General features: G+C 35.4%; 1 protein-coding gene across 3 annotated transcripts in view; it reads left to right on the forward strand.

The window, feature by feature from the left end:
• Nucleotides 1-20547, forward strand: part of LOC117340242 (nectin-4-like) — a 47307-nt gene that overhangs the window by 21208 nt on the left and 5552 nt on the right. The window contains exons 2-6 of one of the 3 annotated variants that reach the window (XM_033902002.1): nucleotides 2841-3245; nucleotides 3667-4014; nucleotides 4339-4602; nucleotides 4858-5055; nucleotides 5463-5534. In XM_033902002.1, coding sequence (XP_033757893.1) covers nucleotides 2841-3245; nucleotides 3667-4014; nucleotides 4339-4602; nucleotides 4858-5055; nucleotides 5463-5534 — 1287 coding nt within the window. Of the gene's footprint in view, nucleotides 1-2840; nucleotides 3246-3666; nucleotides 4015-4338; nucleotides 4603-4857; nucleotides 5056-5462; nucleotides 5535-9451; nucleotides 9499-9653; nucleotides 9722-10334; nucleotides 11033-20547 lie in introns of those variants that run through there. The other 2 variants (XR_004535411.1, XM_033902004.1) reach the window with 2 other exon arrangements.

Raw genomic sequence — 20547 nt, forward strand, 5'->3', positions numbered from 1 at the left:
TATCCACCACCAGGAACAATTCGGGATACGACTTTACAACATGTAACTAATCCTTCTACGTTAAGACGAGTAGTTCTAACCAATCCAACGGAAACCTCACTCAAAGCAAAAATAAAGTTTACAGGGGTGCGGAGACAAACTTAAATATCAATGTGCTGTAATTGGGGGAAAATCCGGTGTTAGGGTCAAACCAACCAGCGAGACCATTTTTACAGTCAGAGGTAATAATGTGTTGACGTATGTCATCATTTAATATAATACTGTGTCAAAGTATGTCATTATTGTGTATAAGACTGTGCCGATGTATGTCATCATTGTATATACTACTATGTTGAAGTTTGTCATCATTTTGTATAATACTGTGTTGATTAATACTGAGTCGACATACGTCACCATTTTAATATAAACTGTGTCGACATCTGTCATCATTTTATATGATACTGTGTAGACGTATGTCGTCATTTTTCATAATAGTGTCGACGTATGTCATCATTTTATGTAATAATGTGTCGATGTTTATTGTCATTATATATAATGTTTTGTTCACGTTCAAATATCTTCACGCTCTTTTCTGTTTCATAAGTATTGAATCTGGGCAAAGGGGTGCTCTAGGACGCTTTATAGAGCATATGTTAATGTTCATGCTTCGGTATTGAAAATCTTCATTATTTTCAGTGTCAAAGTTGATATATAGTAACGAACAATCGTTGATATACGAATGCAATCGAAAATTATTAATCAAAATAGTTTCTTATATGATTTCGGCCTAAAATATCTTGTAGATCGTTTTCGGACGTTTTCAGATTAAACACTATGGTAAATCAACCATCATTCAAAAATATCACCCTGTATTTCTGCTACAATAGATTACAAGTTGTATTTAAAAACCAGTTTTGATTTTAAAATCTATCAAAGTTTGACATCGTCAAATGAAGAGGGCTGTTTTATGGGTGATCTGCTAGCCTTTCTGATGTTTACTATAGTAAGTGTGTATACTAAAGAAAACACTAAATACTGGTAACAAGTGTTACACAAAGAATATAGTACTTCAGAAAACAAAAATGACCTTTGATCAAAAAAATGATACGTGGGGAAAACATATAATTTGAATGACACACCATGACTTCACAAACTATCTCATCATAATTGGTTAAGTTTTCCGGCCGGATATGACGGCTGCTTCAACATGTATGGTATCTACATAGATTTTATTTCAACAGATCGCAAACAGTCACAATATCGTGTGTAAGACACATTTAAACCATCTTCTTGGTTCTAAACACCCAGTATGGCAGTTGTATGGGTCGTGTATGTGACACTATTGATTCTGTACTCTGGTATGTAAACCTACTTTAATTAATACCTATATTATTATCGATCTTACCACCTTTCTAGGATTATATAATATCTCAAGATATGACTATTCACAATGTATACATAGGACCACTACATTATAGACAACATGGTAACTTAGAACTATTAGAATGTATAATATATAATATTTTATCAAGAGTGTGTCTAATTTCACTTTTTGCAGGAAATAAATCCATTAAGACTTCAAACAAATGTTAATGTATATGGTCGTTATTCCTTTAAGACCGATATGTAAAATTCGTACCTGACTTTATATGTTAACGTAAATAATTTTATTAACAACGATTTTCAAAAAAAAAACAGTCACGTAACGACACAGTTGTTTCATGTAATTAATATCGTCAACAGTCGAAATTATCTCAACTGTTCACCCGGATCTTCTGAACACCTAGGGATTGTGTGTGTGTGTGTGTGTGTGTGTGTGTGTGTGTGTGTGTGTGCGTGTGTGTGTGTGTGTGTGTGTGTGTGATGGGGGAGGGGGTGGGGGCTGATGACTATTAAGCCATGAAACAACTGTATGAAACAGAAACAAAATGATATGATATCGTGAATGGAAGTTAAAATTTACATTTTACAATTTATATTTTCAAATTCTTCTCAAGTATCAACGGGCCCAGAGACCTGATATTGGGTTTGTAGCATGGTGGGATAAAGGGCTACAAAGTTTGTCCAAATAAATGACCTTCAAAGTTACAGGGGTCAAATATGCTTAAATCTTTAAACGACTTCTTGTTAATCAAGTGGACCGTAGACCCAATGTTAAGTCTGTAGCATGCTTGGATGACAAATTACTAGGTTTCTTCAAATGGATGACCTTAACCTTCACTTAAGGTCACATGAGTCAAATGTGCAATTTTTTTTTAAAGACTTCATCTTGATAACCAAAACGCCCAGAGATGCAATGTTATGTATGTAGCATGCTGGGATGAAAGGCAACAAAGTTTGTTCAAATAGATGACCTTCACCTTCATTCAAGGGCACAGGGGTCAAATATACAAAAATCTTTAAAATACTCATCTTGATAACCAAACGGCCCAAACAACCAATATTAGGTATGTGGCACGCTTGGATGAAGGGCTTATATGTTTATTCAAATGGATGACCTTAACCTTCATTCAAGGTCACGGGGGCAAAATGTGATAAAATATATCAAATGTTAGGTTACCGGTAAGGCCCATGGGCCTCTTGTTAACATCTAAACTTTACTTTCAAACTTTCAGCACAATCCGAAGTTGGCAGGAGTCACTCCGTGCATCGCAATAACAAAGATATCCGGTAGAGATAGATAACTGTTAACATATGTAATTCCCCATCGCCTATTCCGTACTTTCCCGCCAAAGAGAGGTAGCTAGCAGATCACCAACAAAACGGCCCTCCTTATTTGACGATGTGAGACTTGTTCAAATTTTGATAGATTTTAGAATAAAAATGACTTTTACAATGCAACCTGTAAACTTTTTCAGCAGGAGTACAAGGTGATATATCCGTCACAACGACAGTTAACCCAGTAGGACTTGTAGGGAACAATGAAGTGGAACTTGTGTGTACATACAATAACTCGTCTATGGATAGTGTGTTCAGAATGACATGGAACAGGGAGTCATCTAAAGACTCCGGAAGATACGAACAATTAGCAAAGTTCGATTTTCAAGAAAAACGTTTATCTCGGGAGACATTAAACAACTTAACAAATCCTTCGGTGTTCGGACGAGTTGTTCTAACCGGTCCAACAGACTCCTCACACACAGCAACAATAAAGTTTACCAGTATAGTGTGTGGTGACGAACGTAAATATCAATGTGCTGTACGTGGAAAAAAATCCGGAAAATGGGTCGATACAACCAGCGAGACCATTATTCTTAGAGTCAAAGGTAATACTGTGTCGACATATATCATCATTAGCATCACAGTGTAAAGACATATGCAAACACTTAAAAAATACTGTGTTGACATATGTCATCATAATATATAGTACTGTGTCGACGTATGTCATCATTTGATATAATACTTTGTCGACGTATGTCATCATTTTATATAATACTGTGCCAATGTATGTCATCATTTAATACAGTACTGTATTAACATTTGTCATTATCTATATGATACTGTTTCGACGTTCGTCATTATTATATTTTTAAAATACGTTGTCGAAGTATGCCATATTTTCAAAACAGATACGTTTATTTGTTCAGGCAACGTTCCTATTTTTAAACAGTTATACGTGTTCTTTTACAGCCAAAGAAATTTAATTTCGTAAAATGTTTTTAAAGATGTGTTTATTGTATAACACAGCAAGCCCAAATGTCACGTCATTCGATAGTGTGGGAGTTGTCCCAGTGTCGAAAATAGAGGAGGGTCAGACAGTCCAGTTCACGTGTACCAGTAACGTTGGTCGGCCGGCCGGGATGTTCCTGTGGACCAAGTACAGGGGTATATCTGATTCCGTGGGAACAACCATCAAGTCTGCTACACAGACATCCCCCAGTACCGACTGTACCTACACCGGAAGTAGTGTTATCTCCATAGTGATGACCAAGGACGACGATGGCTTTATCTTGAGGTGTACCATACAACAGGAAACTATATCTGACCAATCAAGCAAGGCCTACTATAGACAAACGGATCCCATCAGAGTTTATTGTAAGTCTTTGCCTAAAGTTTGACATTGTTTCCCGATTATTTTAATGCTGTTCGTGTTATATCTTTTATAATAGATTACCGACATTGACAACTTACAGTAAGACTATTGATCCGTATCATTTTTATCGCTCAATACAAGACTTTGGGTTAAAGCCACTACCGTTATATATTTGGATTTTTGCTGAAAGTCTTTATTTATTTCAATTTTCCAACTTCGATCATGATTTCCTTATATGTCATCACCAACTAGTCATAAAAGGACGATAGAACTATATGTTGCAGTTTCATACATATATGTATTGATTTGTGTTTGTTTAAAAATAGATCAAACTAGAGCACCTACCATAACAAAGAATCCCTCGAAGGACATCCATTACGAGGGCGAAGATTTGACCTTGACCTGTGCTGCGGAGGGCAACCCTCCGCCTACCTATATATGGCGACTTAACGGAGGACAGGTCGGCACTGGATCACAGTTATCGCTGACTGACATAAATATCAACCAATCAGGAGATTACGTCTGCGAGGCGAAAAACTATTTCACAGGAAAAACTTACATTTTGTCCCAGATGATAAGTATTACAATAGGTAAGGTTTTTATAAATTAGAGAAAACCAGAAAAATGGACTTTTATGACCTTTGAGTAATCATTCATGATTTTCATGAACTTTCAGAGTAATTACTACGAAGGTCTTCAAATTAATTAAAAGTTTTGATATAACGGTATAACATAGTTCAGTTTATTGACATGTTTGTTTCAAGGACGATTACATTAAGATTGTATACCAAATAAGGTAATGTCGTATGAAATGATGTTTCTAATACGTTTATATTGTTCTACAGAAGTACCACCACCCACCCCTGCAACTCCAGTTACTACTACAACTCCAGTGACATCTACAACTCCAGTCACTTCTACAACTCCAGTAAATTCTTCAACTCAGATCACTTATATAGCTGTAGTAACTCCTCCTACTCGGGATCCGTCTGAGAGGAATGCTTCCGGAGATGATTTCCTGGGGAAGACGACAGATGATGGCGGTACATTGTCTTTATAACTTACCTTTAGACGCTATCAAGTTGGAAATTGGCCAAAAGTTGCGTTCTTTCATAAGAGTGGAACACACAGTTTTATTTACCAATTTGTTTATTCATTTTATTACATATTTTGATTAGACAAACTCTAGTAAACGTTTAATGGTCGACATCAAGATATCATTGAAAAGTATAATACTGTCTTGTGTTCTGTGTATATTCACTGATTAATTAGATTCTACCTAGAATGAGAAGACGCCTACCCTACAGAAATGCCTGGTCCTCTGTTACAATGTTGTGATTACTATGTAAATCTAGATTTATTGATATTTTCCATCAATTTATCGTTTTTAATTTAAAGTGATCGTTTTATTGTCAGTTAGTGTGTTTACTCAAATAAGTCATGTTCACAGCGGGGATGATACTGTTGTCTATATCGGTGACCCTGCTTTCCATGACCGTCGGACTTGGGATATTTATTAGTCGTGAGTACAAATCATAATTATTAGCTAGAAATTGATGAATTTGAATCTTGGGTATTAAATCGGTATCTGCGTATTACCGGTATGGGTTCTTCAAATATTGTGCTTTGTTAAACGTTTTGTAGTTTTGATGCCGATATGTCATAGACCATATACTCACAAATGATTTTTTTGGTTCCAACTGAAAAACTGTTAAATTTCAACTAAACATCTTATCTTTATAATTCTTTTATTTTTTTGACGATTTTTCACAAATTAAACAATATAAAGGACATCATCATCATCATCATCATCATCATCATCATTGTCATCATCATCAGCAGCAGCAGCATCGTCTGCATCATCATGCATTGTCATTGTCATCATCATCATCATAACCATCATCATTCTCATGCACATGCTTCCTTTACTTTCTGCACACAGTTCACTCATGTACATGCACACCCATTCTCACACACGGAGCAGACTGACTTCATAACAAACGCACACACACAGATATACAAAAACATTTAATCACACACAAGGACACACACATAAAACAAATTAAACATACAACAATTACACATCCTATCAAGGAGAGGAAAGGCGGAGACGAGGAGAGAGAGAGAGAGAGATGGGGAGATAACAGTCCATGTTTATTGATAGATGTAAATGTTTTGAGGAGAGGAAATAAATCTTAAGTTGATTAAGGTGTTGTTCATGTCGTTGGGAAAAGAATAGTTAATATATTATGATTATAAAATGGGCATCCATTTTTTTCCAATTTGTCTCAGCTTTTGTTTTTTTAAGACTGGTTTTACTAGAAATTATATATTTTGTACATGGAAATGATCCTTAATCGTATTAAGGAAAGCGCTCAAATTAAGAGATTTGTGAAGACATCTAGACTTATAAACATAATGTTTAATAAGAATTAATATTTCTTTATCTACAACATTGGCATTAGGATGAACAATACCAAGTTAATATGTTTCTTTGTTTACCCAAAGGGGAATAAAAAAAATATCCAGAAGAGATTCAAATCTCTCTAACAAAGTCTGTACCTCTATACACTCCCATAAACAGTGAACAATTGTCTCCCTTTCCATATTACACATTGTACATATAGGCCTAGGAATTAGACTGATCTTGAAAAGAAAACTTTTTGTTACCATAAAATCATTGAAGCCTGGAATTTTTTGTAATATTAAAAAGAAGTCTTACTAAATGTTTCGACTTCTGTTCTTCAAAGTAAAAAACATCACTCCATTTCCGAGGTTGGAGCTGGTTTAATAATATTGTCTCTAGAAATCTGTAGACCCTTTTGTACTTTAAGCCAAGTTACTGTAAATAGTTGGTATGGATTGGAAATTCATGAAAAGTATGAAGAAACTCATCAAATGAGAAAAATATCAAAATATCAGAATTTTTAAGTAGGTCATTTATAGTATATAGTATGTACACCAGCTTTAAACCATATTGGATAAAAGATATAGATATTCCCAATTTGAATGTCATAATCAAATAAACATCTTTTCATTTCAGGCAACAAAAGACTTCCATTTATGTAAGTATTAAACGCAATAATTTGAACATTTATAGACTTTAAGTCATTTCAATGATGTATTAAGGGAAAATCTTATTTTATTAATATATTTTAGTATCCATCAAAACACCACTCAATCTAGTTAAATGTTCGAGATCATTATGCTCAGTCTATTACATGACCAATCTAACATCGCATAAAAGGTCACGTCAGGGTGACCTTTTGGATGAGCAAATAAAATGGCTACTTCCAGAATCTTGAAAATTAACTGTATGTGTGCAAATAAGCATGACCAGAGTGCATAGCTTGCATAATCTGTCAATTTGCTCATTTCGTCCAACAAAGCATAATTAACATATAGGTGAATATGTTTTGTCCAAATGGTTTGCTTCGATGATATCGACAGATTGATAATTCACCCTGACAGTGAAATACACATATCACAAAGGTCATCATAACGTGACCCCTTATGGGATGCTGTTAGATGTCCATGTAACGGAGTGTGAATGAGGATCAAGATTTCAATTAGATTGAACATCAATGTAAGTTGGGATTTTACTCAATATAAAGAGAGTTTCAATTCTGTTGCCGATTACACTATGTAACCTTACAAACGTTAACTAAAGCCTCAAAGAAAATCTGAACAGTGATGGCTTGGCACAGAAATCTGAACAGTGATGGCTTGGCCCAGAAATCTGAACAGTGATGGCTTGGCACAGAAATCTGAACAGTGATGGCTTGGCCCAGAAATCTGAACAGTGATGGCTTGGCACAGAAATCTGAACAGTGATGGCTTGGCCCAGAAATCTGAACAGTGATGGCTTGGCCCAGAAATCTGAACAGTGATGGCTTGGCCCAGAAATCTGAAATTCTAATCTTTGCTTTGTTGATGAAATTCCTTTTGTAATGCAATATTGTGCCATTTGTTATTTTGTTGAACTAGAAGTAAAGATCCGCTGGTGTTTGTTCCTGACCTAATCTTTGGTTATATTCTAAACCAACTTATTTTCGCGTGCGATTAATTTTCGCGTATTTCAGAAAATAGCCGCGAAATAGTTTCAATCACAGGCACAGTAGACCTTTTGTAACTGTAAATCGCAAAATTTAATCGCCGCGAAAAAGTTGTAAGGCATGAAAACGCGAAATTATCTTTCCTCTAAAATATGTTGGTTTAAAGTAATTAACTTTGTATCGAAGTTTGTTAACGTATTAATCCTGGCGCACTCAATTTTTTTGGGCATTTCCTTATTCTAACGAATTAGCGCATTCTCATATTTCCAATGGGAAAAGCACAAAGATAGTATTACCACTTAAATATATACGTGTACAGTATTACCTTGTACTAATCGGTGAACTGTTTCCCAGCTCAATGAATAATCAATCGTATTTTCAGAAATTTGAATTAATCTAATTGCTATTTTAATAAAACAAAATGCATTTCACTGTTTCTGGTTTCTGTTTACAGCAAAACGCCAAGGACCGACCATTCCTCGAGGTTGCCGATGACGCGTCCTTCAGGTAGAAAACAGACAACAATTCCTTATTGATATTTCGATATGGTACTAAAACATATACAATTATTTCACATATGTCTCGGTCAACGGTAGGGACGAAGGCGAAAAACAAATAGCTGTAACCAAAGTAACTTGAAATACTTGTGTTCCAATTGATCCCATTATCATATGTTCTTTATCTGCATCTGTGATAGCAACTTAAGGTAACTCCGAGTTATTGTGTGCTGTAGATCGTAATTTTGAAAACGATTTGCAAAGAGTATCTGTAGTACGTGACTTATAACAGTATAATTTATATATGCCTTCAATGAGGCAGAATGTCATCAACCTTTTTACATATTGTTTTTGCATGAAATACGGGCGAAACGCAGGACGAAAGGTAAAAGTATACTTATTATGCTAACAATATCTACCTCGATATGGTCGAGGAAACTTTTTTCCTTAAGTAGTTGTCTTATATTCAGAACAAGTAAAACTATCCCCACCAAGAATACCATATCGAACCTTTAATTGGAAATTATCCATTTAATTCAATGTTAGGCAGGCCTGGTAGATACCAGTCATATATATATAAAATCTCAAAACACGACTGTATATGTGAGGGAAAGGGTCCACATGATCTACTGAATATATTATCATTTAACAGATGTCAATATCAACATTTGGATATGGCTGCTGTCGCCGGTCCGTCTATGTATCAGACGTTAGGACAGACACCGGACGGTATAGAGAAGTAGGTATTGACTGAATACCGTCTGTGTATCAGACGTTAGGACAGACACCGGACGGTAAAGAGAGGTAGGTATTGACTGAATACCGTCTGTGTATCAGACGTTAGTACAGACACCGGACGGTAAAGAGAGGTAGGTATTGACTGAATACCGTCTGTGTATCAGACGTTAGGACAGACACCGGACGGTAAAGACAGGTATGTATTGACTGAATACCGTCTGTGTATCAGGCGTTAGGACAAACACCGGGCGGTATAGATATGTAGGTCTTGAGTGTATTAAATCACTTTTATTGTCGAGTACGATAAACACACCGGGACATTAATGGTATATGCTACTTTGTTTGTTATAGAAACTATGATGTGTTAAATGGGAGATCCGCACCCAATGTTTACGACGAGCTGTCTGGACCTAACGCAGGTGAGAGTTACCTCCCATAGTATATGTGTAAGGTATTTTACTGTATATTCTAACATTTTTCTAATACATCTTGTATATCTCTATAAACATTAAAGTCTTCACCGATTGCTCCAAAGTTATCATATTTGCACCAAATGACACGCACACAAACGTTTACAACGAATGAAAATTGTTTTGGTAATCTGTCACTTTAAAAAGTCCAAGACCACACTGGAAATAAAATGTTTGTTTAGCATTATAGTATCACATGTAACACTTAACTCTATACTTAAATATATTTGATGGTCAACGGTAACGGTTAACGATCACCCTTGTTCACTTTAGATATAAAATCTGCTTACCTGTGTTCACTTTTCGTCTAAACATGGGTTGGACAATGTTCGCACAAATTTTCTAAAAAAGAAATAGATAAACGAATGTTCACAGTTTCCTGGGGTATACTGACGAATAAGTTGTTTATCCAAATAAACATGGCAACGAAAATGATGAGATGAACATTATATCTTAACCTATTTTCTTTTAAATTTAATATTGCTATAATTTGAGAAACATTGCATATATCCATACAATGTATATCACAGGTTTATTAATAAACCCTATTCTAATGTTGTAGGTCCTACCCGACAATACATTAACGTCGCCTTAACCGAGGATGATCATACCAGAAAGACGTAACTCAGAATACTTTTTAAATTAACGTATTGTCATTATATCTGTCCTGTGGGGCGTGAGAATTTTACCTGCTGCTTTTACTGCATCATCATAAGAGGCGACTAAATTTAGGATATTATATTTTCTCTTCTTTTTCTAACAGCTTCCCTCTTCCTAATGTCTGTCTCCCTTGACAATGCCTGACTTTGGGCCATTAGTTGAGCGATTGCCATGTGAGGAACATGTTGAGATCTGTCCCGACTAAATTTGGTAGTGTCCAGTTACACCTGTTTGTATATATTTCTAATGCACACAACAGTGTGTATATATATATATTCGTCATGCTAATAGATTCCATAGAAAACAGACTAAATTATGTAGTGTTATGTCACAACATTATATATATATTCGTCATGCTAACTAATTCCATAAAAAAAGACTAAATTCTGTAGTGTTATGTCACAACTTTGTATATATTTTCCTTGTGCTCATGTATTCCTTTGGAAAGAGGCTAAATTAGATTTTGTCATTTTAGAACTATATATGTATATATATATTTCTCGTGCTAACTTATTCCGTAATAAACACTAAACTTGTTATCGCCTCGTAACAACTGTGTATACCTATTCCTCATGATATTTGATAAATATAATGAACTAACGTACTGTGTTGTTATATTTCCATCACCAAACCCGTGTTAATGTGATTATCATGTTAATTTATATAGACGTTTGTACGACATCAGGATATCAAATCTGTATGTACTGTCCGAAAGGCATACAATATAGAGAATATAGCATATCATTATGGGTATCTAATGCCGATAAATAATTTCAAATTGATATTATAAATAAATATGTGATAATTACATACATTTAGATATTTATACCTGGTGTCATGTTCAGCTAGAAAAGAATAATTATAATGTTTTATTTGAATGCAACAGAAAAAGTTGATACCAATTTTCGAATTGAATATCCAGAAGCCTTCCGCCGTCATGTTTTTTGACCGATTAGAATTTGGTGTTGGTAGGGTCTATCTTATGCCCTGTAGAAAATACAACACTTTGATGATGTTCTCTAGCGATGGTTGATGGTTGATGATGTTCTCTAGCGATGGTTGATGGTTGATGATGTTCTCTAGCGATGGTTGATGGTTGATGATGTTCTCTAGCGATGGTTGCCACAGTTTGAACGAATCAGTGTCAGGGGAGGTAGCTCTTTTGATGAATCGAAATAAACTTTGCTGCTCCATATATCAACAACAGATGTACAAAAATGTGTGATAGCGAAAATTGACCGGCACACTTAAATCATTGGGATTTAGATATGTTACGGACTGACTTCCGTTTTCATTTCTATTCACTTCTTGTGATTGTGATTTGTAGATGTAACGGACACATGTATTTACGCTGTTTGTTATTTAAAGTGGTTGTTATAAGTTAGTTTTGATTTAGTTATCAGACCTCGTATTATTTATCCTGCCATTGTAGACTCTTACATGGTTGGTTTATGTTAGATAATCTTATTCCATGTATCGGTATGCAAAGTGGAAAAAAAAACGAATTTTATATCATTTTGTCTCAATTTGTTGATGTTTGATGATGAATTAGTTTCTCCTTTGAGAAAAATACTTTTTGCGCCTGTACGGTTATAAATAGGTAAGTACAAGTATATATTTATTACACGATGTGAGTTAGGTTTTTTTTATATTTTCTTGTCACATTGTATATCATACTACATCGTTAGAGATCAACACCCTTTAGTAGATTGACATATCATAAGAAAACAGAACTTTTAATATATGCCTTGTCGAAAATGGTGATGGATATTTTTACCTGTTAAAATTTGAATGAAAAAAATACTCCGAAACATAACTGTACTGTTCCATGTCTTATCAAAATACGTAGACAATTTACTATATTCAAGTGTCCCGTTCTCATCGGTGTAAAAAAACACAAAGGAATAGATTGATCGCAATAGGATAAAAATGAATATTTGTTCAGTTCTTATAGAATAAATTTACAGAATATATGCTTGGTCCACAATTTATAGGTATGCAAATCGCGTGGTGTATTGTGTGTAAAATAAATTTTATATAAAACATTTGATTCTATCAAAAATAATCACAAATACTGGTAAAATATCTTTTTACCAATAGCAGTATAATCATAAACTATATACATTATTTCTTACCCACCTGCTAATTAATAATCACTGATAATCAACTTAATTCACTTTCAAATAAAGGAACGTTACTCTTACGACAGAGACGTTGGTTGCTTGCAGTAACATATTTGCGTTTCACTCGTTAGTTTACGTAGTTCAACTTACTATACGCGTTATTTCAAGCATGCACGTTAAGCTATGTATTCACCGCATGTCTGACATGAGGTTTAGATGAAAATAACAAGTTGATCTTACGAATATCTCAGAGCAAAGCTGAAATAAAATAACATATATTCCTTTTTCAACCAGTACTTAAATATTGTCTAAAACATTCTGTCCACACTCCAGACCTCAATACGGGAACAGCCGCCATTTACCATCTTCGCTAGCCAAGGCTTCTGATTACGTTACACTGTAACGCGGATATAGTCGTGTTCAAACCGTCGCGCCCTGGAATCCCAGGGCAACCAATCAAATCGCGTTTTACATTCAGGCTTGGTTTTGCATTAAACAAAAATTGCGGCACCCAGTACAGAACTACATTGTCGACTATGTCATGGCATTTTACCTAAATACAGAGACATACGATCATTGGGGAAACATTCACAGTGTTTGATCAATTTATATAAGTCATTGATCACACATCTCATCGAAATTGACACAAGCCTTCATGTGTGTCTGTAAACATCACCGATGAAGTACATTGGTAACGCTCATTTTGATTGGTCGGAAATTTCATGAATAAAGGGTGGTAATTTCGAATCTGCGCTAGAGGGCCAGAACTGACGACTATATCCGCCAATGGTTCGTGGAGTGTAACGTAATCAGAAGCCTTGGCTAGCGAAGATGCCATTTACGAGCAAATCGCGATTTTCAAGTACAGCCATTTTCCCAAAACTATAACTTTTCACGGTCAGATACACACACCTGGCTTTCCTACCATAAAGGGAATTGCTTACAACCACCTCTGTCACGTGATTTTAGATCGGGCGTGCACCAATACACAACGCGATTTGCACGTCTATAAATCGTGAACTAAGCATATGATTATCATAAGTTATTTTATATCCAAAGAACTGAGTAAATATTGCGATAAATTCATTCTTTCCTGTGCATTGTTATGCATATGATCAGTCTTTTTTCTTTTTTAATGATTCATTTTTCGTTTTGTTTTGTTTCGTTTGATTTCGTTTCGGTTTGTTTGATTTCGTTTCGTTTCGCACTTAACAGTTACCCTTATCCGCCATGCATAGTAACACCCATTTGCCATTTGTACCATATTTCGTATGTTGGTAAGTAATCAAAATCTCAATTGAAGTGCAAGGTCAACAATATGATTTAAATATGTGCCATTACTTTAGTTTAAAATCAATCTACATCGCCCTTTAATGTGCTTGCATGTTACTATGATATTCATCCGTAAAAACGGTATTACCTCCCTTGATATTGTAATATATAAACGCCAGGGGGCAACACAAGCATTTGTATACATTTCAAAACTATTTTTAAACGACATAATTCTCCTTTCGGTTGTATGGAAATATCATGTATCGTGTCATGAAGCTTCCTATATTTAGATGTGTGTAACTTAACCCGGATTTGACCTACACTTGTACGACGGAAGTCGGGTCTTATGCTACTTGTATATTTACAAGAGTTCCTTTTTCAATATGGTGCAGGGAATTTCTCCTTCTTATTTAGGAAACCTATTTGTTATTATTTTATCTATTTTCTATCAAAAGCTCATCTCAATACCGCATCGTTGAAAAATTTAAGTGTCTATGACCGAAGCTAGGATGTTGAGAAAGGACAGACATATTTAGTTCACATGTATCAGGGGCGTTGCTCGGCTAGGACGATCTTATGGACAGAGTACAGTAATGTTACAATCCCGCGCGTGGGTAGAAACACAGAGCCCATTGTGCCTAACAGCGGGAAACCCTCGATACCACTTAGCGCCGTCTACTATAGAAACACTGTTATTATCAATATGTTCTGTACATGTGTAAGTCGGCGTTAATGACGTTTATCATTAATTGTGTTAAAGTGATATATAAAATTCACCTGTTACAATAATTCCTAAATCAGTAAATTATTTTGAAAATAAAATCTACACAAAAGGATTCAGGTCTGAAATATAATTTCCCGTGAAAAGTTTGAACCTCAAGAAAGTAGATAAGTCACTTGCATCTATCATTGTGTAGACGATCTATTAAGTACGACTGAAAGAAAGAGATGCATAGACAAGTACTATGGTCTGCTTACACTTTGCTTTCTTTACCGTCAGACTAAACCGGAACAAGAGCAATAACAAACCATCACAACATCCATTACGAAGGAGACAGCTTGAACTTGGCCTCTGAAATCAACCCTTTTCCTAAATATATATGGTGGTTCACAGGTGGAGACAGCGGCACAGCTAAAGCTGGGTAACATCAGTATTGACTAATCCAGACACTGGAACAATCTACACAGTCTATAAGCATTACCTTACGCATGCAGAATAACGCATGCGCGTGAAAACGTAGCAATACTGTTAATGTCCTTTTCTGATTTTTATTTTCGTTTTGTCTCGAAAAGTTCAGTTTGTCTATATTTTCAAGTCGCCTGATATGCTGGTATGTCTGTTTTTTTCTTATAAAAATATGAATTCGATTGGACGGATGGTTCACGAACATACGTCACACCCACAGGCGCTTGCATAGAATATGTGATTTTCATTTTTTTTTTTATTTGACAGTAGTATGTGTAATCTGTTAAGTACAAGGCCGGAAACTCCGCCACGAGCGAAACGGCAGACCACTACACTTCAATCGACTAAAAAACACTTTTATTCAAACTGACACGGCGCACACTATAAGCGACCGTCATCAGAAAACATTCATCTTTAACCTACTGTGCCACTCAATACGAATTATTACATCCAAAACACAATAATCCGTGAAAACATCGCCGAATTCCTCGCTCAGAACGCCATTTCTCAAACGGCTCCCTGAGCCTGTCCAGATTCTTCATTTACATACGAAGTTGAAAGGTCATGTGATTGTATAATCGACTGTCACCAGGTGCACTTTTTGGAGGTCATCTCCGCATGCATTTTGTCCGGACTACGCTTCGGCTCGCTGAATTTTTTTTTATAATTTACGATTATTTGAAAACATTTGTCAATGAATGATGATTTATAATCATAAATTATTTATCATTTTGAACGTGAGAGTACCATGCACCGTATATGACAGTGACATGACAGACTTAATTATTTTTTTGTTGTTTTGTTTGTTTTTTTATTATTATTATTTTTTTTTTTGCTTTTTGTAATTTTATTTTAATTTTTTCATTTTTTTTTTTTTTTTTTTGTAATTAATATTCGGAAACATACTGTAAACCTTTAAACGCAATAACAAAATCATCCGGTAGAAATAGATCGCAATTAACATGTGTTACCTTCCATCGCCAATTGAGTGATTCCCCCAAAATAAGACAGGAAGCTAGCAGATTATCCTTAAAACGGCCCCCTCCATTTGAGGATGTGGGGCTTGTTAAAAGTTTTCAGTTTTTAAAATTAAAACTAGTTTTACAATACAACTTGTAATCTATTGCAGCAGGAGTACAGGGTGATATATCTGTCAAAACGACAGTTAACCAAGTAGGACTTGTAGGGAACAATGAAGTGGAACTTGTGTGTACATACAGTCTGGCATCTAGGGATAAAGTCATCGTCATAGGACGGAAGAGGGAGACCTATAAAGACTCCGGTACATACGAGGTTTTAGCACTATATCCACCACCAGGAACAATTCGGGATACGACTTTACGACATTTAACTAATCCTTCTACGTTAGGGCGAGTAGTTCTACCCAATCCAACGGAAACCTCACTCAAAGCAAAAATAAAGTTTACAGGGGTGCGGAGACAAACTTAAATATCGATGTGCTGTAATTGGGAAAAAATCCGGTGTTAGGGTCAAACCAACCAGCGAGACCATTTTTACAGTCAGAGGTAATACTGTGTTGACGTATGTCATCATTTAATATAATACTGTGTCGAAGTATGTCATTATTGTGTATAAGACAGTGCCGATGTATGTCATCATTGTATATACTACTGTGTTGAAGTTTGTCATCATTTTGTATAGTACTGTGTTGATTAATACTGAGTCGACATACGTCACCATTTTAATATAAACTGTGTCGACATCTGTCATCATTTTATATGATACTGTGTAGACGTATGTCGTCATTTTTCATAATAGTGTCGACGTATGTCATCATTTTATGTAATAATGTGTCGATGTTTATTGTCATTATATTATAATGTTTTGTTCACGTTCAAATATCTTCACCCTCTTTTCTGTTCCATAAGTATTGAATCTGGGCAAAGGGGTGCTCTAGGACGCTTTATAGAGCATATGTTAATGTTCATGCTTCGGTATTGAAAATCTTCATTATTTTCAGTGTCAAAGTTGATATATAGTAACGAACAATCGTTGATATACGAATGCAATCGAAAATTATTAATCAAAATAGTTTCTTATATGATTTCGGCCTAAAATATCTTGTAGATCGTTTTCGGACGTTTTCAGATTAAACACTATGGTAAATCAACCATCATTCAAAAATATCACCCTGTATTTCTGCTACAATAGATTACAAGTTGTATTTAAAAACCAGTTTTGATTTTAAAATCTATCAAAGTTTGACATCGTCAAATGAAGAGGGCTGTTTTATGGGTGATCTGCTAGCCTTTCTGATGTTTACTATAGTAAGTGTGTATACTAAAGAAAACACTAAATACTGGTAACAAGTGTTACACAAAGAATATAGTACTTCAGAAAAAAAATGACCTTTGATCAAAAAAATGTTACGTGGGGAAAACATATAATTTAAATGACACACCATGACTTCACAAACTATCTCATCATAATTGGTTAAGTTTTCCGGCCGGATATGACGGCTGCTTCAACATTTATGGTATCTACATAGATTTTATTTCAACATATCGCAAACAGTCACGATATCGTGTGTAAGACACATTTAAAACATCTTCTTGGTTCGAAACACCCGGTATGGCAGTTGTATGGGTCGTGTATGTGACACTATTGATTCTGTACTCGGGTATGTAAACCTACTTTAATCAATACCTATATTATTATCGATCTTACAACCTTTCTAGGATTATATAATATCTCAAGATATGACTATTCACAATGTATACATAGGACCACTACATTATAGACCACATGGTAACTTAGAACTATTAGAATGTATAATATATAATATTTTTATCAAGAGTGAGTCTAATTTCACTTTTTGCAGGAAATAAATCCATTAAGACTTCAAACAAATGTTAATGTATATGGTCGTTATTCCTTTAAGACCGATATGTAAAATTCGTACCTGACTTTATATGTTAACATGTGTGTGTGTGTGTGTGTGTGTGATGGGGGAGGATGTGGGGGCTGATGACTATTAAGCCATGAAACAACTGTATGAAACAGAAACAAAATGATATGATATCGTGAATGGAAGTCAAAATTTACATTTTACAATTTATATTTTCAACTTCTTCTCAAGTATCAACGGGCCCAGAGACCTGATATTGGGTTTGTAGCATGGTGGGATAAAGGGCTACAAAGTTTGTCCAAATAAATGACCTTCAAAGTTACAGGGGTCAAATATGCTTAAATCTTTAAACGACTTCTTGTTAATCAAGTGGACCGTAGACCCAATGTTAAGTCTGTAGCATGCTTGGATGACAAATTACTAGGTTTCTTCAAATGGATGACCTTAACCTTCATTTAAGGTCACATGAGTCAAATGTACTAATTTCTTTTAAAAGACTTCATCTTGATAACCAAAACGCCCAGAGATGCAATGTTATGTATGTAGCATGCTGGGATGAAAGGCAACAAAGTTTGTTCAAATAGATGACCTTCACCTTCATTCAAGGGCACAGGGGTCAAATATACAAAAATCTTTAAAATACTCATCTTGATAACCAAACGGCCCAAACAACCAATATTAGGTATGTGGCACGCTTGGATGAAGGGCTTATATGTTTATTCAAATGGATGACCTTAACCTTCATTCAAGGTCACAGGGGCAAAATGTGATAAAATATATCAAATGTTAGGTTACCGGTAAGGCCCATGGGCCTCTTGTTAACATCTAAACTTTACTTTCAAACTTTCAGCACAATCCGAAGTTGGCAGGAGTCACTCCGTGCATCGCAATAACAAAGATATCCGGTAGAGATAGATAACTGTTAACATATGTAATTCCCCATCGCCTATTACGTACTTTCCCGCCAAAGAGAGGTAGCTAGCAGATCACCAACAAAACGGCCCTCCTTATTTGACGATGTGAGACTTGTTCAAATTTTGATAGATTTTAGAATAAAAATGACTTTTACAATGCAACCTGTAAACTTTTTCAGCAGGAGTACAAGGTGATATATCTGTCACAACGACAGTTAACCAAGTAGGACTTGTAGGGAACAATGAAGTGGAACTTGTGTGTACATACAATAACTCGTCTATGGATAGTGTGTTCAGAATGACATGGAACAGGGAGTCATCTAAAGACTCCGGAAGATACGAACAATTAGCAAAGTTCGATTTTCAAGAAAAACGTTTATCTCGGGAGACATTAAACAACTTAACAAATCCTTCGGTGTTCGGACGAGTAGTTCTAACCAGCTCAATAGACTCCTCACACACAGCAACAATAAAGTTTACCAGTGTAGTGTGTGGTGACGAACGTAAATATCAATGTGCTGTACGTGGAAAAACATCCGGAAAATGGGTCGATACAACCAGCGAGACCATTATTCTTAGAGTCAAAGGTAATACTGTGTCGACATATATCATCATTAACATCACAGTGTAAAGACATATGCAAACACTTAAATAATACTGTGTTGACATATGTCATCATAATATATAGTACTGTGTCGACGTATGTCATCATTTGATATAATACTTTGTCGACGTATGTCATCATTTTATATAATACTGTGCCAATGTATGTCATCATTTAATACAGTACTGTATTAACATTTGTCATTATCTATATAATACTGTTTCGACGTTTGTCATTATTATATTTTTAAAATACGTTGTCGAAGTATGCCATATTTTCAAAACAGATACGTTTATTTGTTCAAGCAACGTTCCTGTTTTTAAACAGTTATACGTGTTCTTTTACAGTCAAAGAAATTTAATTTCGTAAAATGTTTTTAAAGATGTGTTTACTGTATAACACAGCAAGCCCGAATATCACGTCATTCGATAGTGTGGGAGTTGTCCCAGTGTCGAAAATAGAGGAGGGTCAGAGAGTCCAGTTCACGTGTACCAGTAACGTTGGTCGGCCGGCCGGGACGTTCCTGTGGACCAAGTACAGGGGTATATCTGATTCCGTGGGAACAACCATTAAGTCTGCTACACAGACATCCCCCAGTACCGACTGTACCTACACCGGAAGTAGTGTTATCTCCATAGTGATGACCAAGGACGACGATGGCTTTATCTTGAGGTGTACCATACAACAGGAAACTATATCTGACCAATCAAGCAAGGCCTACTATAGACAAACGGATCCCATCAGAGTTTATTGTAAGTCTTTGCCTAGAGTTTGACATTGTTTCCCGATTATTTTAATGCTGTTCGTGTTATATCTTTTATAATAGATTACCGACATTGACAACTTACAGTAAGACTATTGATCCGTATCATTTTTATCGCTCAATACAAGACTTTGGGTTAAAGCCACTACCGTTATTTATTTGGATTTTTGTTGAAACTCTTTATTTCAATTTTCCATCTTCGATCATGATTTCCTTATATGTCATCACCAACTAGTCATAAAAGGACGATAGAACTATATGTTGCAGTTTCATACATATATATATTGATTTGTGTTTGTTTAAAAATAGATCAAACTAGAGCACCTACCATAACAAATAATCCCTCGAAGGACATCCATTACGCGGGAAAAAGGGTTAGTGGCT

Source organism: Pecten maximus, chromosome 13 (assembly GCF_902652985.1).
Source record: "Pecten maximus chromosome 13, xPecMax1.1, whole genome shotgun sequence".
Lineage (NCBI taxonomy): Eukaryota > Metazoa > Mollusca > Bivalvia > Pectinida > Pectinidae > Pecten > Pecten maximus.